The following is a 20,826-nucleotide window of genomic DNA, read 5'->3' as shown; positions in this document are numbered from 1 at the left end:
AACACAGTCAACTGATCACTACAATGAGAGCATATATTTTTTAACTAGGTATTTAGTTATTTTGTTATTTTGTTTCTTGTAGAGCAGTTTTTGAAGGAACTGCAGATATCCGTTCGCTTAAGCCTGGTTTTCACCAGAGCATAAGACTCCCATAACCCAAGCATAAGTACAAGCGCAGGAAAATAGTGAACAAAAAGTTTCGTTGTTCTTGAGCTTGTGCCTATGCTTATGTCAAGTGAAGACGCGTTGCTTTAAGGTGGCTGAACACAGTTTTTGATACCTGTGTTTCATTCACCTTTAACTCTAAAACCCTTGATCCTTTGGTAGCCAAAAATGGCAGCAAGCTAGTTAACAACACAAACTTCGGTTTTTTGATAGTTAAGCTGACGTACATGCCGTTGCCATGGCAACATGAATAAATTTAAACAAGCCTTTAAAATCGGTTTTGTTTATTTGCAGAAAATCTAGTTATTAGATTTTCTTTATAATTTGCATCCAACAAGCTTGTAACGATGCTCACAAGTTAACACTATTTTAATAATAATTTAACAAAGAGATCTTTAATTATCCCTTGTTGAAGGTTCACTAGAATATCTAGAATTTCCTTTGTTAAAAGTCAATTTTTTGCAATACTCCAGTTACTTATTTCCTAAAGTATTTCGTGCCAAACTTCGTGAAATTCTAATGAGTGGTTATCGAGAACGCCATTCCGTGTTCAACGTCCGTCATCTTGTCTTACTTTATCGAGGAGGAATAGAACCGAAAATAAGGCAATTATCAGTTCTACGCTTGCGTACGTGCTTATGCTTGTGACTACCGTTATGTAGTTTAGGATTGTGTTTATGTCGTGGTGAAAACCAAGCGTTAGATTGGTTTTCACTTGAGTGTCGAAAGTTATGATTTGTATTTGCACGTTAAGAGATTGGCTAAAATAACTCCGCGCACTTTATTGTCAAATCGAAAGTAAAACCAAGCAGCCAATGAGAAGTAAAACGAAAACCCATCGTGACGCGCTCACACACGTTCTCCCTATCTTGGCTTTAGCTAAATGCATTTGCTTTGAGTTTTGATTGCTTCGGTGAATTCTCTGTGTAATTTTTAATTGGCCAGAATGATTGCTTTGATTTGGTTTAGGACACTCGGATGAAAACTGCTTTAAGATAAATTAACTATAAATTAGTTCAAACAAATGTTTAAGATGAGCAAAATGAAGAAAATTGTTCTCCCCAGTTGATGCGTGACGCTTAAGGTAATTCCTCTGAAATAAAAGTGACAATAGATTTTTGTTCAAACTTTGTCCACTGAATATTTGTCATATGATAACTTCAATTTTGAAATAAAAAAGGGGGGTGCCCATGCTCATTAAGGAGCAGTGAGGCATTGAAAATGCCCCATTTTGGCATTATTTAATGCTTATTATAAGAACGCATTCCCAGTAATTGTAACATCTTTGTGAGCCCGGACTCATAAGAACACGCATTAAACTACAGTCAATACATTGTGTCGGACACAAATAAACGTTTTAAGTTTGATTCAGACAGAAAGCTAAATCCTTGGTTAAAAATTTGAGCCAAATTTCGTGACGTGGTTACCGACTGCCAAATAAAAAAGATCACCGTGTATCTGCTATTTTCCTTATTTATTCAATTTTCAGCAATAGAAATTAGATCAGTCTTTTCTCAGGCAAAGCTCATGATTAGTTGATTACAACGAGTGGAAAAAAAATTGGGGTGCCCGTGTTTGTTGGTGAGCTAGAGCCATTTTTCAACTGACAGAGCTCAATATCAAGGCAAATCCGTCATGTTTTCAATGTGCGCGTGCACGAGCGCGCGCTAATGACGCCATAAATTATGCGCAGTAAGGATGCACAATGCAAATGTGAGGAAGGACCTAAATGGATATAAACGTTCAAAAGAAAATGAAAATTGAAAACTGATAACGTAGAAAAATGTTTAAGTGTCATCTTGTGAAAAATCACAAACGTTTAGGGCATAGCCCTTCTTCAGAGTGAAACCGTTAAAAAATTTATAATTTTTTATAATTAGCTTAACTACTCACCTCTTCTAGGCGTTCAGTTAGTTGGGGCGCAGCGCGAAAAACAGCGCACGTTTCTTTTTATTTTTTCGCGCGCCGTACTTCGCGATGCGCTTCAACTAACTGAACGTCTGGAAAAGGCTACTTAACTACCTACCTCCATGACATCCTCAAAAAAAAAAAACAACAGAGAAAATGAGTTTTTTTAAAGGAATTTAACAATTCTTAAATTCTACTACAAAGGTTAGTTAATAATTAGCTGGTAGATTTGGCTCACCAGAAACAATGTACAAAATATCAAGTGTTCATGATTCCAGTGGCCCAACTGAAAAACTATATTTGTTTTTATCTTATGTGGCGAATCCTGTAATCATCTGCCCTGCTAGCATTCTAGTTAATAACGCCCATCCCAACTTATTTTCAAGTCTTGCTAATAATTCGATGTTATCAGCAAAAAATTCAAGAGAATCTTACATCGTTATGCAACGTCAGGCAGCCATTCACCAACTTAATGAAGTACAAGAAATCTCTGTTTTCTTTATCTTGATCTTGTTATTTTCCATTTGTTTTTATTGTTATTTAACTTAATGAAAAATAAGATTGTTTTATGATGTGTCGAAATTCAAATATTATATATTTTTTACAAATTATGTTAGCTTAACAAATTGTTACGCAGGGTAACCAGTGATTTCCAGTTGTAATTTCCTTTCAACTGACAGCAGTCTTGTTCGTGATACATGGAAACTGTTTCTCTTTTAATGTTGTTGTTCAGATGGTGGACGCTGTAGACAACTCAAAATGATTTATCATAACCTATTTTCGAGTTGCTTTTTATAGGCTGGTTTTCAATAGCGCATGTGCATAAGCAACATACGCAGACTTGACAAGATGTTACAACTCCTTACTGTGTCTAAGTATGTTTGACAACCAACATAGTTACCTTTGCCAGTCAAAACAAGTCCTCACGCGCTCTCTGTTCAACCAAAAATTCCAGAACTTTCGATATTGGCCAATGGTACGGGTATGGCGTTGGAAGGTTTCCGGAAAACCCAAAAATTGTTGAATTTCCCAAACGCAAGCCATTCAACCGAAAATTCCGGAAATGGAACTAAAATTCCCGATCAGAAATTTTCAAATATTGGTTGTACTTTGTGAGGTTGTTCCTCTTTTCCAAAGATTCCGGTAACCGCTGTTCCATTCACCACTGAAAAGTTACCAAAATCCAAACCGGAATATTTGGTCGAATGGAAAGCGCCCCTTCTGTGACTCATTCATGCACTTTAACTGCACCGGCAAAAGACGAGGTCGGGAGACGCTGATTTTCATGTTCATCAAACTCGCACGATACCTCTTTTTTTTCTCCGAGGTTATGCGCATACCCGCTAACTTCTAAGTAGGTTCAACTTAAACTAAACTAGACTAGAAGAGTCTTGAAGCCGTTTGAAAAGTTTGGATTTCGATGTTGGGAAAATTACTAATCTGCAAACTAAATGGGGTCATCTTTTTGTTGCTATAGTGACACCGATGCTGATCAAACCGACGTAATTATTGAAACTTTCATACGTTGGGATGGTATTCCGTTGAAAAACTAAGACAAATAGCGTGACTGATTTATTGACCATGACACTACTGACTGGTTTTTGCTAAAACTTGTGACGAAACACGCAAGAAAAGCAAACAAATTTCTCGTGCGTTTATGGACTTTAGTACTGTTTAGATTCCACTGACGACTAGATTATTTCATGAATCTTTTATCCTCGTTTGATCCCCGTTACTAAAAAAGAAATTCGCGACAATTAAATGCATTCAAATGTTTATTTACTTCTACACTACAAACAACAAGCAGCAGCTAAAAGAATATTTGAATTAAAATGACTAAGGACTAAAGAGTTCCTACTTTGAGTGCAAGTTAACGTGCGTAAGAAATCTGATGTCATGCTAAATTATTACAGCTACAGTACAGTAACAACAATCACAAGTAAAATACAAGTAAACTAATCAGAAAGAAAACATAACAAATGTGTCAGAACTAACAGTTTCGCTCGTGATACCAGATGGTATATCTGGATGTGCGCTACTCCGAGTAACGAAGGTTATGTCCACACATATACATTAAGTTGAACGCATACATTTTTTTTTGGTTCACACGTTTAATCCCGCTTATTGGGATTGACTTTGTCTGTACAAAGGAATTTTGAATGCTTAAATATCTATCAAACGAGGACGCCTGGTGAGAAACGGACCTCAAAAACCTGCAGTGGGCATGCCTTTACACTGTCTGTTAACGAATTGATTCGATGGGCCATTCTAAAGAAAGAATTTATGAAAAAGGTCAAAAAGATCGTTTTTGTTGTTTACGCGTGGAGGAAAGGTTTCCTACCTAGGAAGATGTACGCGAATGTTACGTAAGAGCAAAATATGTGTTAACATACACGTGTGGACATAGCCAAAGTTTTTCAGTCTCAACAAAGTGTTTATATTTCTTTGTCTTTTGCCTATACTTGTTGCTTTTTTCTGGTTGCAAGACCTATGTCTAAAGTAATCAACAAATCAGATCACTATTAATTATCTGTCTAGAAGTTAACTAAGGGCATAACAAGTTAAAATCTAACAGATCCCCCGCCACTTGTGGTCTAACTCCCAAGGCCCTGAAACCGACAACCTTTTGTCCCCCTTGTCTTCAAACTTGTAATATTTCCATTCTTTAAAGAAATACGTAGAGTCATCCTTTTTATAGCGAAAAACAGTATTTACAGGTCCAGTTAGACCTCCCCACTTAGAGATTGGGAAAGGGCCGGTGAAGGTTCCTGATTCCAGGCGGTAGTAAACATCTCCTGCAAAAGCATACGTCGCACCATTTCGCCAAGTGAAAACCCCGTCTACGGGTCCATCTAGTCCTCCCCAGTTCTCTATTGGCTGAGGGTTAGATACTTGACCGTGTTCTTTGCGGTACTGGTAATAACTGCTTCCCTTAAAAAAGTACGTGGCGTAGGACTTCTTAATATTCCCCAGGAAAACAGCATCAATAGGCCCCTGCATCCCACCCCAACCTTCCTTAATGGGTTTAGGATACCCAGAATCGCATTTTCCCTCTGCATCGTTGTACCGCCAGTAATTGGTCCCCTTAAAGAAGTACGTTCGCCCGTCATGCCATGTCATGGCGCCGTCAATATAAAACGGCAAAACCCCATGATATTCTAAGAATACTGACTGTTCTTCAAGCCTTTTCTCAAGAAGCTTTAGCGTTTGTTCAGCTTTAGCTGGCTCGTGCCCAAGGACTAAGTGCGCAATCGCTTTTGCTGCGTGGCCGCTGGTCTCCAAACAAAGTAAGTAAGCCAAGTACCTCTTAAGCTCTTGACACATAGCACCAGACTTGCCACGCAGCTTCTCACGCAATAGAAGTACGGAGGACTTTACCTGAAACACGTGACTTTTACCTAAGATCATGTGATCGACATCAAGGAGTACTTGGCGCATGCCGTCGTTGCTGTACGACAGAACAGCTTCCGCCCATTTTCTGGCTTCTTCGGAGTTTATCAATGCTCCGCTGCTGTTGTATTTGATGTCTATTTGCTGTTGGTGCAGGAAAAACTTCAAGCGTTGTATCTGAACGGGAAATGAAAGAGAAATAAAACACTCGAAACGAAATCCTGTTCGTGACACATTCTGAGGAAAATAATGCTGGTAGTTAAAGGGCTGCGGGACTAAATCAAGCTTAAAGAAAGGGAAGGAAAAAGTGGATCAGCTAAACTAAGTCGGATTAAAAGAGTCAAAGTATGTCTCTTTCTTTCGTTGAAATAAAGAAAACACTGAAACTCTATATATTTTCTGGTTATTTCCAGTATGGTAACTCGGTCCCAAGTTCATAAACTACAACCCTTACCTGTTTGCTTAGGTAACGTAGATAAGTTATAGATAACAAGGTCACGTGCACTAGAATTACCGTGTGTGTTATACTTACTGAGTCTGCGTAGACTGTGATTAGCTTAATTTCCTCGAGTTCTTTAGATATCTCCGCGAAACGACGATTAATTAGGCCCTCTACTTCGTCCAACTTATTTTTTATCTCCTTTAACTCCTTCGTCTGTTTGTGTCCCTGCACCACACTGTACACAAAGTTAGCCACACTAAACACAGCTGCTGTGGTTGACGTCACCGCGATAAAAGCCAGAGGAATGCCACTTTAAGGTGGCTGAACACAGTTTTTGATACCTGTGTTTCATTCACCTTTAACTCTAAAACCCTTGATCCTTTGGTAGCCAAAAATGGCAGCAAGCTAGTTAACAACACAAACTTCGGTTTTTTGATAGTTAAGCTGACGTACATGCCGTTGCCATGGCAACATGAATAAATTTAAACAAGCCTTTAAAATCGGTTTTGTTTATTTGCAGAAAATCTAGTTATTAGATTTTCTTTATAATTTGCATCCAACAAGCTTGTAACGATGCTCACAAGTTAACACTATTTTAATAATAATTTAACAAAGAGATCTTTAATTATCCCTTGTTGAAGGTTCACTAGAATATCTAGAATTTCCTTTGTTAAAAGTCAATTTTTTGCAATACTCCAGTTACTTATTTCCTAAAGTATTTCGTGCCAAACTTCGTGAAATTCTAATGAGTGGTTATCGAGAACGCCATTCCGTGTTCAACGTCCGTCATCTTGTCTTACTTTATCGAGGAGGAATAGAACCGAAAATAAGGCAATTATCAGTTCTACGCTTGCGTACGTGCTTATGCTTGTGACTACCGTTATGTAGTTTAGGATTGTGTTTATGTCGTGGTGAAAACCAAGCGTTAGATTGGTTTTCACTTGAGTGTCGAAAGTTATGATTTGTATTTGCACGTTAAGAGATTGGCTAAAATAACTCCGCGCACTTTATTGTCAAATCGAAAGTAAAACCAAGCAGCCAATGAGAAGTAAAACGAAAACCCATCGTGACGCGCTCACACACGTTCTCCCTATCTTGGCTTTAGCTAAATGCATTTGCTTTGAGTTTTGATTGCTTCGGTGAATTCTCTGTGTAATTTTTAATTGGCCAGAATGATTGCTTTGATTTGGTTTAGGACACTCGGATGAAAACTGCTTTAAGATAAATTAACTATAAATTAGTTCAAACAAATGTTTAAGATGAGCAAAATGAAGAAAATTGTTCTCCCCAGTTGATGCGTGACGCTTAAGGTAATTCCTCTGAAATAAAAGTGACAATAGATTTTTGTTCAAACTTTGTCCACTGAATATTTGTCATATGATAACTTCAATTTTGAAATAAAAAAGGGGGGTGCCCATGCTCATTAAGGAGCAGTGAGGCATTGAAAATGCCCCATTTTGGCATTATTTAATGCTTATTATAAGAACGCATTCCCAGTAATTGTAACATCTTTGTGAGCCCGGACTCATAAGAACACGCATTAAACTACAGTCAATACATTGTGTCGGACACAAATAAACGTTTTAAGTTTGATTCAGACAGAAAGCTAAATCCTTGGTTAAAAATTTGAGCCAAATTTCGTGACGTGGTTACCGACTGCCAAATAAAAAAGATCACCGTGTATCTGCTATTTTCCTTATTTATTCAATTTTCAGCAATAGAAATTAGATCAGTCTTTTCTCAGGCAAAGCTCATGATTAGTTGATTACAACGAGTGGAAAAAAAATTGGGGTGCCCGTGTTTGTTGGTGAGCTAGAGCCATTTTTCAACTGACAGAGCTCAATATCAAGGCAAATCCGTCATGTTTTCAATGTGCGCGTGCACGAGCGCGCGCTAATGACGCCATAAATTATGCGCAGTAAGGATGCACAATGCAAATGTGAGGAAGGACCTAAATGGATATAAACGTTCAAAAGAAAATGAAAATTGAAAACTGATAACGTAGAAAAATGTTTAAGTGTCATCTTGTGAAAAATCACAAACGTTTAGGGCATAGCCCTTCTTCAGAGTGAAACCGTTAAAAAATTTATAATTTTTTATAATTAGCTTAACTACTCACCTCTTCTAGGCGTTCAGTTAGTTGGGGCGCAGCGCGAAAAACAGCGCACGTTTCTTTTTATTTTTTCGCGCGCCGTACTTCGCGATGCGCTTCAACTAACTGAACGTCTGGAAAAGGCTACTTAACTACCTACCTCCATGACATCCTCAAAAAAAAAAAACAACAGAGAAAATGAGTTTTTTTAAAGGAATTTAACAATTCTTAAATTCTACTACAAAGGTTAGTTAATAATTAGCTGGTAGATTTGGCTCACCAGAAACAATGTACAAAATATCAAGTGTTCATGATTCCAGTGGCCCAACTGAAAAACTATATTTGTTTTTATCTTATGTGGCGAATCCTGTAATCATCTGCCCTGCTAGCATTCTAGTTAATAACGCCCATCCCAACTTATTTTCAAGTCTTGCTAATAATTCGATGTTATCAGCAAAAAATTCAAGAGAATCTTACATCGTTATGCAACGTCAGGCAGCCATTCACCAACTTAATGAAGTACAAGAAATCTCTGTTTTCTTTATCTTGATCTTGTTATTTTCCATTTGTTTTTATTGTTATTTAACTTAATGAAAAATAAGATTGTTTTATGATGTGTCGAAATTCAAATATTATATATTTTTTACAAATTATGTTAGCTTAACAAATTGTTACGCAGGGTAACCAGTGATTTCCAGTTGTAATTTCCTTTCAACTGACAGCAGTCTTGTTCGTGATACATGGAAACTGTTTCTCTTTTAATGTTGTTGTTCAGATGGTGGACGCTGTAGACAACTCAAAATGATTTATCATAACCTATTTTCGAGTTGCTTTTTATAGGCTGGTTTTCAATAGCGCATGTGCATAAGCAACATACGCAGACTTGACAAGATGTTACAACTCCTTACTGTGTCTAAGTATGTTTGACAACCAACATAGTTACCTTTGCCAGTCAAAACAAGTCCTCACGCGCTCTCTGTTCAACCAAAAATTCCAGAACTTTCGATATTGGCCAATGGTACGGGTATGGCGTTGGAAGGTTTCCGGAAAACCCAAAAATTGTTGAATTTCCCAAACGCAAGCCATTCAACCGAAAATTCCGGAAATGGAACTAAAATTCCCGATCAGAAATTTTCAAATATTGGTTGTACTTTGTGAGGTTGTTCCTCTTTTCCAAAGATTCCGGTAACCGCTGTTCCATTCACCACTGAAAAGTTACCAAAATCCAAACCGGAATATTTGGTCGAATGGAAAGCGCCCCTTCTGTGACTCATTCATGCACTTTAACTGCACCGGCAAAAGACGAGGTCGGGAGACGCTGATTTTCATGTTCATCAAACTCGCACGATACCTCTTTTTTTTCTCCGAGGTTATGCGCATACCCGCTAACTTCTAAGTAGGTTCAACTTAAACTAAACTAGACTAGAAGAGTCTTGAAGCCGTTTGAAAAGTTTGGATTTCGATGTTGGGAAAATTACTAATCTGCAAACTAAATGGGGTCATCTTTTTGTTGCTATAGTGACACCGATGCTGATCAAACCGACGTAATTATTGAAACTTTCATACGTTGGGATGGTATTCCGTTGAAAAACTAAGACAAATAGCGTGACTGATTTATTGACCATGACACTACTGACTGGTTTTTGCTAAAACTTGTGACGAAACACGCAAGAAAAGCAAACAAATTTCTCGTGCGTTTATGGACTTTAGTACTGTTTAGATTCCACTGACGACTAGATTATTTCATGAATCTTTTATCCTCGTTTGATCCCCGTTACTAAAAAAGAAATTCGCGACAATTAAATGCATTCAAATGTTTATTTACTTCTACACTACAAACAACAAGCAGCAGCTAAAAGAATATTTGAATTAAAATGACTAAGGACTAAAGAGTTCCTACTTTGAGTGCAAGTTAACGTGCGTAAGAAATCTGATGTCATGCTAAATTATTACAGCTACAGTACAGTAACAACAATCACAAGTAAAATACAAGTAAACTAATCAGAAAGAAAACATAACAAATGTGTCAGAACTAACAGTTTCGCTCGTGATACCAGATGGTATATCTGGATGTGCGCTACTCCGAGTAACGAAGGTTATGTCCACACATATACATTAAGTTGAACGCATACATTTTTTTTTGGTTCACACGTTTAATCCCGCTTATTGGGATTGACTTTGTCTGTACAAAGGAATTTTGAATGCTTAAATATCTATCAAACGAGGACGCCTGGTGAGAAACGGACCTCAAAAACCTGCAGTGGGCATGCCTTTACACTGTCTGTTAACGAATTGATTCGATGGGCCATTCTAAAGAAAGAATTTATGAAAAAGGTCAAAAAGATCGTTTTTGTTGTTTACGCGTGGAGGAAAGGTTTCCTACCTAGGAAGATGTACGCGAATGTTACGTAAGAGCAAAATATGTGTTAACATACACGTGTGGACATAGCCAAAGTTTTTCAGTCTCAACAAAGTGTTTATATTTCTTTGTCTTTTGCCTATACTTGTTGCTTTTTTCTGGTTGCAAGACCTATGTCTAAAGTAATCAACAAATCAGATCACTATTAATTATCTGTCTAGAAGTTAACTAAGGGCATAACAAGTTAAAATCTAACAGATCCCCCGCCACTTGTGGTCTAACTCCCAAGGCCCTGAAACCGACAACCTTTTGTCCCCCTTGTCTTCAAACTTGTAATATTTCCATTCTTTAAAGAAATACGTAGAGTCATCCTTTTTATAGCGAAAAACAGTATTTACAGGTCCAGTTAGACCTCCCCACTTAGAGATTGGGAAAGGGCCGGTGAAGGTTCCTGATTCCAGGCGGTAGTAAACATCTCCTGCAAAAGCATACGTCGCACCATTTCGCCAAGTGAAAACCCCGTCTACGGGTCCATCTAGTCCTCCCCAGTTCTCTATTGGCTGAGGGTTAGATACTTGACCGTGTTCTTTGCGGTACTGGTAATAACTGCTTCCCTTAAAAAAGTACGTGGCGTAGGACTTCTTAATATTCCCCAGGAAAACAGCATCAATAGGCCCCTGCATCCCACCCCAACCTTCCTTAATGGGTTTAGGATACCCAGAATCGCATTTTCCCTCTGCATCGTTGTACCGCCAGTAATTGGTCCCCTTAAAGAAGTACGTTCGCCCGTCATGCCATGTCATGGCGCCGTCAATATAAAACGGCAAAACCCCATGATATTCTAAGAATACTGACTGTTCTTCAAGCCTTTTCTCAAGAAGCTTTAGCGTTTGTTCAGCTTTAGCTGGCTCGTGCCCAAGGACTAAGTGCGCAATCGCTTTTGCTGCGTGGCCGCTGGTCTCCAAACAAAGTAAGTAAGCCAAGTACCTCTTAAGCTCTTGACACATAGCACCAGACTTGCCACGCAGCTTCTCACGCAATAGAAGTACGGAGGACTTTACCTGAAACACGTGACTTTTACCTAAGATCATGTGATCGACATCAAGGAGTACTTGGCGCATGCCGTCGTTGCTGTACGACAGAACAGCTTCCGCCCATTTTCTGGCTTCTTCGGAGTTTATCAATGCTCCGCTGCTGTTGTATTTGATGTCTATTTGCTGTTGGTGCAGGAAAAACTTCAAGCGTTGTATCTGAACGGGAAATGAAAGAGAAATAAAACACTCGAAACGAAATCCTGTTCGTGACACATTCTGAGGAAAATAATGCTGGTAGTTAAAGGGCTGCGGGACTAAATCAAGCTTAAAGAAAGGGAAGGAAAAAGTGGATCAGCTAAACTAAGTCGGATTAAAAGAGTCAAAGTATGTCTCTTTCTTTCGTTGAAATAAAGAAAACACTGAAACTCTATATATTTTCTGGTTATTTCCAGTATGGTAACTCGGTCCCAAGTTCATAAACTACAACCCTTACCTGTTTGCTTAGGTAACGTAGATAAGTTATAGATAACAAGGTCACGTGCACTAGAATTACCGTGTGTGTTATACTTACTGAGTCTGCGTAGACTGTGATTAGCTTAATTTCCTCGAGTTCTTTAGATATCTCCGCGAAACGACGATTAATTAGGCCCTCTACTTCGTCCAACTTATTTTTTATCTCCTTTAACTCCTTCATCTGTTTGTGTCCCTGCACCACACTGTACACAAAGTTAGCCACACTAAACACAGCTGCTGTGGTTGACGTCACCGCGATAAAAGCCAGAGGAATGCCACTTTAAGGTGGCTGAACACAGTTTTTGATACCTGTGTTTCATTCACCTTTAACTCTAAAACCCTTGATCCTTTGGTAGCCAAAAATGGCAGCAAGCTAGTTAACAACACAAACTTCGGTTTTTTGATAGTTAAGCTGACGTACATGCCGTTGCCATGGCAACATGAATAAATTTAAACAAGCCTTTAAAATCGGTTTTGTTTATTTGCAGAAAATCTAGTTATTAGATTTTCTTTATAATTTGCATCCAACAAGCTTGTAACGATGCTCACAAGTTAACACTATTTTAATAATAATTTAACAAAGAGATCTTTAATTATCCCTTGTTGAAGGTTCACTAGAATATCTAGAATTTCCTTTGTTAAAAGTCAATTTTTTGCAATACTCCAGTTACTTATTTCCTAAAGTATTTCGTGCCAAACTTCGTGAAATTCTAATGAGTGGTTATCGAGAACGCCATTCCGTGTTCAACGTCCGTCATCTTGTCTTACTTTATCGAGGAGGAATAGAACCGAAAATAAGGCAATTATCAGTTCTACGCTTGCGTACGTGCTTATGCTTGTGACTACCGTTATGTAGTTTAGGATTGTGTTTATGTCGTGGTGAAAACCAAGCGTTAGATTGGTTTTCACTTGAGTGTCGAAAGTTATGATTTGTATTTGCACGTTAAGAGATTGGCTAAAATAACTCCGCGCACTTTATTGTCAAATCGAAAGTAAAACCAAGCAGCCAATGAGAAGTAAAACGAAAACCCATCGTGACGCGCTCACACACGTTCTCCCTATCTTGGCTTTAGCTAAATGCATTTGCTTTGAGTTTTGATTGCTTCGGTGAATTCTCTGTGTAATTTTTAATTGGCCAGAATGATTGCTTTGATTTGGTTTAGGACACTCGGATGAAAACTGCTTTAAGATAAATTAACTATAAATTAGTTCAAACAAATGTTTAAGATGAGCAAAATGAAGAAAATTGTTCTCCCCAGTTGATGCGTGACGCTTAAGGTAATTCCTCTGAAATAAAAGTGACAATAGATTTTTGTTCAAACTTTGTCCACTGAATATTTGTCATATGATAACTTCAATTTTGAAATAAAAAAGGGGGGTGCCCATGCTCATTAAGGAGCAGTGAGGCATTGAAAATGCCCCATTTTGGCATTATTTAATGCTTATTATAAGAACGCATTCCCAGTAATTGTAACATCTTTGTGAGCCCGGACTCATAAGAACACGCATTAAACTACAGTCAATACATTGTGTCGGACACAAATAAACGTTTTAAGTTTGATTCAGACAGAAAGCTAAATCCTTGGTTAAAAATTTGAGCCAAATTTCGTGACGTGGTTACCGACTGCCAAATAAAAAAGATCACCGTGTATCTGCTATTTTCCTTATTTATTCAATTTTCAGCAATAGAAATTAGATCAGTCTTTTCTCAGGCAAAGCTCATGATTAGTTGATTACAACGAGTGGAAAAAAAATTGGGGTGCCCGTGTTTGTTGGTGAGCTAGAGCCATTTTTCAACTGACAGAGCTCAATATCAAGGCAAATCCGTCATGTTTTCAATGTGCGCGTGCACGAGCGCGCGCTAATGACGCCATAAATTATGCGCAGTAAGGATGCACAATGCAAATGTGAGGAAGGACCTAAATGGATATAAACGTTCAAAAGAAAATGAAAATTGAAAACTGATAACGTAGAAAAATGTTTAAGTGTCATCTTGTGAAAAATCACAAACGTTTAGGGCATAGCCCTTCTTCAGAGTGAAACCGTTAAAAAATTTATAATTTTTTATAATTAGCTTAACTACTCACCTCTTCTAGGCGTTCAGTTAGTTGGGGCGCAGCGCGAAAAACAGCGCACGTTTCTTTTTATTTTTTCGCGCGCCGTACTTCGCGATGCGCTTCAACTAACTGAACGTCTGGAAAAGGCTACTTAACTACCTACCTCCATGACATCCTCAAAAAAAAAAAACAACAGAGAAAATGAGTTTTTTTAAAGGAATTTAACAATTCTTAAATTCTACTACAAAGGTTAGTTAATAATTAGCTGGTAGATTTGGCTCACCAGAAACAATGTACAAAATATCAAGTGTTCATGATTCCAGTGGCCCAACTGAAAAACTATATTTGTTTTTATCTTATGTGGCGAATCCTGTAATCATCTGCCCTGCTAGCATTCTAGTTAATAACGCCCATCCCAACTTATTTTCAAGTCTTGCTAATAATTCGATGTTATCAGCAAAAAATTCAAGAGAATCTTACATCGTTATGCAACGTCAGGCAGCCATTCACCAACTTAATGAAGTACAAGAAATCTCTGTTTTCTTTATCTTGATCTTGTTATTTTCCATTTGTTTTTATTGTTATTTAACTTAATGAAAAATAAGATTGTTTTATGATGTGTCGAAATTCAAATATTATATATTTTTTACAAATTATGTTAGCTTAACAAATTGTTACGCAGGGTAACCAGTGATTTCCAGTTGTAATTTCCTTTCAACTGACAGCAGTCTTGTTCGTGATACATGGAAACTGTTTCTCTTTTAATGTTGTTGTTCAGATGGTGGACGCTGTAGACAACTCAAAATGATTTATCATAACCTATTTTCGAGTTGCTTTTTATAGGCTGGTTTTCAATAGCGCATGTGCATAAGCAACATACGCAGACTTGACAAGATGTTACAACTCCTTACTGTGTCTAAGTATGTTTGACAACCAACATAGTTACCTTTGCCAGTCAAAACAAGTCCTCACGCGCTCTCTGTTCAACCAAAAATTCCAGAACTTTCGATATTGGCCAATGGTACGGGTATGGCGTTGGAAGGTTTCCGGAAAACCCAAAAATTGTTGAATTTCCCAAACGCAAGCCATTCAACCGAAAATTCCGGAAATGGAACTAAAATTCCCGATCAGAAATTTTCAAATATTGGTTGTACTTTGTGAGGTTGTTCCTCTTTTCCAAAGATTCCGGTAACCGCTGTTCCATTCACCACTGAAAAGTTACCAAAATCCAAACCGGAATATTTGGTCGAATGGAAAGCGCCCCTTCTGTGACTCATTCATGCACTTTAACTGCACCGGCAAAAGACGAGGTCGGGAGACGCTGATTTTCATGTTCATCAAACTCGCACGATACCTCTTTTTTTTCTCCGAGGTTATGCGCATACCCGCTAACTTCTAAGTAGGTTCAACTTAAACTAAACTAGACTAGAAGAGTCTTGAAGCCGTTTGAAAAGTTTGGATTTCGATGTTGGGAAAATTACTAATCTGCAAACTAAATGGGGTCATCTTTTTGTTGCTATAGTGACACCGATGCTGATCAAACCGACGTAATTATTGAAACTTTCATACGTTGGGATGGTATTCCGTTGAAAAACTAAGACAAATAGCGTGACTGATTTATTGACCATGACACTACTGACTGGTTTTTGCTAAAACTTGTGACGAAACACGCAAGAAAAGCAAACAAATTTCTCGTGCGTTTATGGACTTTAGTACTGTTTAGATTCCACTGACGACTAGATTATTTCATGAATCTTTTATCCTCGTTTGATCCCCGTTACTAAAAAAGAAATTCGCGACAATTAAATGCATTCAAATGTTTATTTACTTCTACACTACAAACAACAAGCAGCAGCTAAAAGAATATTTGAATTAAAATGACTAAGGACTAAAGAGTTCCTACTTTGAGTGCAAGTTAACGTGCGTAAGAAATCTGATGTCATGCTAAATTATTACAGCTACAGTACAGTAACAACAATCACAAGTAAAATACAAGTAAACTAATCAGAAAGAAAACATAACAAATGTGTCAGAACTAACAGTTTCGCTCGTGATACCAGATGGTATATCTGGATGTGCGCTACTCCGAGTAACGAAGGTTATGTCCACACATATACATTAAGTTGAACGCATACATTTTTTTTTGGTTCACACGTTTAATCCCGCTTATTGGGATTGACTTTGTCTGTACAAAGGAATTTTGAATGCTTAAATATCTATCAAACGAGGACGCCTGGTGAGAAACGGACCTCAAAAACCTGCAGTGGGCATGCCTTTACACTGTCTGTTAACGAATTGATTCGATGGGCCATTCTAAAGAAAGAATTTATGAAAAAGGTCAAAAAGATCGTTTTTGTTGTTTACGCGTGGAGGAAAGGTTTCCTACCTAGGAAGATGTACGCGAATGTTACGTAAGAGCAAAATATGTGTTAACATACACGTGTGGACATAGCCAAAGTTTTTCAGTCTCAACAAAGTGTTTATATTTCTTTGTCTTTTGCCTATACTTGTTGCTTTTTTCTGGTTGCAAGACCTATGTCTAAAGTAATCAACAAATCAGATCACTATTAATTATCTGTCTAGAAGTTAACTAAGGGCATAACAAGTTAAAATCTAACAGATCCCCCGCCACTTGTGGTCTAACTCCCAAGGCCCTGAAACCGACAACCTTTTGTCCCCCTTGTCTTCAAACTTGTAATATTTCCATTCTTTAAAGAAATACGTAGAGTCATCCTTTTTATAGCGAAAAACAGTATTTACAGGTCCAGTTAGACCTCCCCACTTAGAGATTGGGAAAGGGCCGGTGAAGGTTCCTGATTCCAGGCGGTAGTAAACATCTCCTGCAAAAGCATACGTCGCACCATTTCGCCAAGTGAAAACCCCGTCTACGGGTCCATCTAGTCCTCCCCAGTTCTCTATTGGCTGAGGGTTAGATACTTGACCGTGTTCTTTGCGGTACTGGTAATAACTGCTTCCCTTAAAAAAGTACGTGGCGTAGGACTTCTTAATATTCCCCAGGAAAACAGCATCAATAGGCCCCTGCATCCCACCCCAACCTTCCTTAATGGGTTTAGGATACCCAGAATCGCATTTTCCCTCTGCATCGTTGTACCGCCAGTAATTGGTCCCCTTAAAGAAGTACGTTCGCCCGTCATGCCATGTCATGGCGCCGTCAATATAAAACGGCAAAACCCCATGATATTCTAAGAATACTGACTGTTCTTCAAGCCTTTTCTCAAGAAGCTTTAGCGTTTGTTCAGCTTTAGCTGGCTCGTGCCCAAGGACTAAGTGCGCAATCGCTTTTGCTGCGTGGCCGCTGGTCTCCAAACAAAGTAAGTAAGCCAAGTACCTCTTAAGCTCTTGACACATAGCACCAGACTTGCCACGCAGCTTCTCACGCAATAGAAGTACGGAGGACTTTACCTGAAACACGTGACTTTTACCTAAGATCATGTGATCGACATCAAGGAGTACTTGGCGCATGCCGTCGTTGCTGTACGACAGAACAGCTTCCGCCCATTTTCTGGCTTCTTCGGAGTTTATCAATGCTCCGCTGCTGTTGTATTTGATGTCTATTTGCTGTTGGTGCAGGAAAAACTTCAAGCGTTGTATCTGAACGGGAAATGAAAGAGAAATAAAACACTCGAAACGAAATCCTGTTCGTGACACATTCTGAGGAAAATAATGCTGGTAGTTAAAGGGCTGCGGGACTAAATCAAGCTTAAAGAAAGGGAAGGAAAAAGTGGATCAGCTAAACTAAGTCGGATTAAAAGAGTCAAAGTATGTCTCTTTCTTTCGTTGAAATAAAGAAAACACTGAAACTCTATATATTTTCTGGTTATTTCCAGTATGGTAACTCGGTCCCAAGTTCATAAACTACAACCCTTACCTGTTTGCTTAGGTAACGTAGATAAGTTATAGATAACAAGGTCACGTACACTAGAATTACCGTGTGTGTTATACTTACTGAGTCTGCGTAGACTGTGATTAGCTTAATTTCCTCGAGTTCTTTAGATATCTCCGCGAAACGACGATTAATTAGGCCCTCTACTTCGTCCAACTTATTTTTTATCTCCTTTAACTCCTTCATCTGTTTGTGTCCCTGCACCACACTGTACACAAAGTTAGCCACACTAAACACAGCTGCTGTGGTTGACGTCACCGCGATAAAAGCCAGAGGAATGGCTAGAAGTTCAGCTCCAGTACGTTTATCACGGTCTATCAAAGCACGTGAGGACTGGGCATCAAGTTTCTTTGCTTTAAGGACAGCATCACTTGCGACGGTCATAACAAATGCCAGGATTGGAAAAGACCACAGCAATATGGCCCGCATGGTTCTTCACTGAAAGATTATTCAAATGGTCAGATCACAGATACCGACTTTATTGTTCGGTGCTGCATACAGCTCTGCCTACTTTTTCGCATCAGTCATTGAAATAAATACACATTAAAATATGACTTGTGTTATGCTTGGTTACTTGGCCGTTTGGTAAAAATGCCTGGATGTATGACAGCTTGGCTGCTTATATGATAATTGAAGCGCCAATTATGGGCTCACTCAGTATTTTCCTTTCTGTCTCTGTCTTTGGAGAAACTCAGTTCAGTTTGCTCAGTTCTGCCCGGATGAGCGGATGCATATTCTCCCCTCCCCCTCCCCGCCCTGTCGTGCATATGACGTAGCAGACATTATCTCAATTTACCAAATAATAGTTTCTCACGGTAGTTAATGCCTTGTGGTTCTGGGTTAAGTATTGTTACTAGTAGGTAACATGTAACTGTAGCTAAAAACTGTAACTAATAAATAACTGTAACTAATGCCGGCCAAAACAACTCGGATCAAAGTAGTTAGTGACGTAAAAGACTTTTTTATTTTATATTGCAACCCAAATGAATAAAGAACGAGTTTTGTTTAACTGCCATAATTTCCAAAAGAATTGACAACACAAAAGTCCATACATGTAAACATTGTACAAAAAACTATTTATTTAAAGCAATTTTTTGTTTGCTAATTTCTAAATTAACTCATTTCGATTGAAAAAAAAGCTTGCAATTGAACTTTAAAATCCAAACTAAACGTTTAGAGCTATCTGCTCTGCAGTCTAACTCTGAACACCCATGCAACGCACTTTATGACTTTCACCCTGTTATAAGGTTAATGTAACTCAACCTTAATAACTCAACGCAAGGTGATAGAAGTGTGTTACCGACTGCAGTCTGTATTTAACATTCCTTCTTCTCTAACCTAAAACATCTTGACATACCTTTAGAAACGCAATCTCTGATCTCTGTGGCGTTAAATACAGTTCCCGCAATTTATATGGGTACGATCAAATTATGGACATAAGGGCTCTAAATTATTTTCAACTCAATTTCGTACAAGTAGACTTAAGTTGGTTGAGAGGTGCACTCCACACAAGTCTAGCCGAATTACTTACCTTGAGTTGTGGCTGTTTAAAGGGCCATAGAAACCTGGAACAATTGACTGTAAACCTATCGTCAAGGAACTAAATTGACCATTTGTGCTCATTTTAAACCGTCTTTTTTCAATAACTCTGTGTAACGTGCAAAAAGTCTGCATGATGTGGGAAGATTCTTTGCTTGTCGAAAGTTTTAATAAAACTTCCACAGGACAAAATTTAACTAAGACTTTGCGAAATAGGTCAAAAGAAAGAAATCTAGCGGTAGGGAACAGGATTACTGAGCCTACATTCGAAGGTACGTCATCGGTAAGACCTAAAACATACTTACAAGGGTTTTACGTATCCTCGCCCAATTTTTCTGCTTTTTCCAAAAATGCTTCCAGTTTAAATGCCTCAGAAGCCACTGGACTTTGTCAATTTTAGTGATTCACTTGTCAAACTGAGTTAACTATTCATACGCAAGCAAATTGCAGGAATGTGCCAATCATAGTTAAGCCTGTCCGACCGTGTGATTTGCCGACTCAGTTGTTAGCTTTCCAGGCTTAACATAGCCAAAACCTCAGCCAGGTGAACAGTCAGTTTTAATTAGTCCGCTTATTGATTCAATAATTATTAGCACGAACAAACACCCGAATGAAATCCGAACACACATCCTAAGACCGAAACGTATTATACACAAGAAAAAACAATATTTAGCAATATTTTAAAACCCTGTGAAATTACAACTCATTTAAAAGATAAATTCGTTGTTCTTAATTGTGTGAGTAGCGATAAAGAAAACTAAACCGACCAGGAGCGATAAGAGACACCTTTTGTCGTTTTCCGACTCTCCTCTTGTTCATTTCAATGTTACAGACGTGTTCCTGAACAACGACATCGGAGTCGATTGTAGGGTTGGAAGACAAGCGTAGGTACGAGATGTCCTGTTGCAGTGTACGTGACATGTAGCAGTGACAAAAGGGACGAGTTGCGTGATGTGACAGGGACTAAATCATAATAATGTTTGCAGTCACAAGAAAGTGTTGATTATATTAGATATTTCTCAGGGCCATGTTGCGGGGACGAGTCTCCTTGTGTCCAGGTATACTTGTAAATAGAGCAACAAGAATTTGAGGGACATTTCGCGAGATTTGTCCTGGCGCCGCGAATTTTTGCGTGTGTACGGTTGTGCAAGATGTCCCTGCAACGGAATCAATAGTTGAGCCAATCACAGATAACGACCAGACTTCTTTGTTGCTGGTACACTGACAAAAAAGATGGCTGTTATCATTATATCTCTTTTTCCATTTCCACGTATCTAATTAGCTACTGATAAAGACAGAACTTCACAAGCTGTACATGGTTGTGTTTTCTCAAATCGGGTGATAAAGAGTATTACTATTTTATGCTTGTTTCCACCATCTTTTAATCGCTTATTCCAACGGATTAGATTATCTTTGTTATAAG

At 38.4% G+C, this 20,826-nt stretch overlaps 3 protein-coding genes across 3 annotated transcripts; all 3 read right to left on the bottom strand.

Moving 5' to 3' along the window:
* Window positions 1–2,729: 2,729 nt before the first annotated feature.
* On the bottom strand, window positions 2,730–8,168 carry LOC145467240 (uncharacterized). The gene is made up of 3 exons (XM_081450792.1): window positions 8,158–8,168; window positions 5,996–6,215; window positions 2,730–5,640 (listed from the first exon to the last, which is right to left on the bottom strand). The coding sequence occupies exons 1-3, from the start codon at window positions 8,166–8,168 to the stop codon at window positions 4,642–4,644; spliced, it is 1,230 nt and encodes a 409-aa protein (XP_081306918.1). The 3' UTR covers window positions 2,730–4,641.
* Window positions 8,169–8,695: 527 nt separating this feature from the next.
* Window positions 8,696–12,161, bottom strand: LOC145467704 (uncharacterized). Its single transcript, XM_081451307.1, has 2 exons — window positions 11,962–12,161; window positions 8,696–11,606 (listed from the first exon to the last, which is right to left on the bottom strand). The coding sequence occupies exons 1-2, from the start codon at window positions 12,082–12,084 to the stop codon at window positions 10,608–10,610; spliced, it is 1,122 nt and encodes a 373-aa protein (XP_081307433.1). The 5' UTR covers window positions 12,085–12,161; the 3' UTR covers window positions 8,696–10,607.
* A 2,500-nt stretch (window positions 12,162–14,661) lies between these two features.
* On the bottom strand, window positions 14,662–19,893 carry LOC145467692 (uncharacterized). Its single transcript, XM_081451294.1, has 3 exons — window positions 19,709–19,893; window positions 17,928–18,302; window positions 14,662–17,572 (listed from the first exon to the last, which is right to left on the bottom strand). Exons 2-3 carry the CDS (start codon window positions 18,291–18,293, stop codon window positions 16,574–16,576), a joined length of 1,365 nt encoding a protein of 454 aa, XP_081307420.1. The 5' UTR covers window positions 18,294–18,302; window positions 19,709–19,893; the 3' UTR covers window positions 14,662–16,573.
* Between the last annotated feature and the right edge of the window lie 933 nt (window positions 19,894–20,826).

The sequence above is a fragment of the Orbicella franksi genome, chromosome 14 (assembly GCF_964199315.1).
Source record: "Orbicella franksi chromosome 14, jaOrbFran1.1, whole genome shotgun sequence".
Taxonomy (NCBI): Eukaryota; Metazoa; Cnidaria; class Anthozoa; order Scleractinia; family Merulinidae; genus Orbicella; species Orbicella franksi.
The sequence above is the reverse complement of the archived record's forward strand: the minus strand, read 5'-3'. Positions and strand labels throughout refer to the sequence as shown.

Bases quoted from the DNA above. Each gene is read 5' to 3' on its own strand.
- LOC145467240 (XM_081450792.1), bottom strand. The intron at 5,641-5,995 runs GTAAGTATAACA...TTTCCCGTTCAG, and splicing joins TCACAGTCTACGCAGACTCA to ATACAACGCTTGAAGTTTTT.
- LOC145467704 (XM_081451307.1), bottom strand. From the start codon at position 12,084: ATGAAGGAGTTAAAGGAGATAAAAAATAAGTTGGACGAAGTAGAGGGC. The intron at 11,607-11,961 runs GTAAGTATAACA...TTTCCCGTTCAG, and splicing joins TCACAGTCTACGCAGACTCA to ATACAACGCTTGAAGTTTTT.
- LOC145467692 (XM_081451294.1), bottom strand. From the start codon at position 18,293: ATGCGGGCCATATTGCTGTGGTCTTTTCCAATCCTGGCATTTGTTATG. The intron at 17,573-17,927 runs GTAAGTATAACA...TTTCCCGTTCAG, and splicing joins TCACAGTCTACGCAGACTCA to ATACAACGCTTGAAGTTTTT.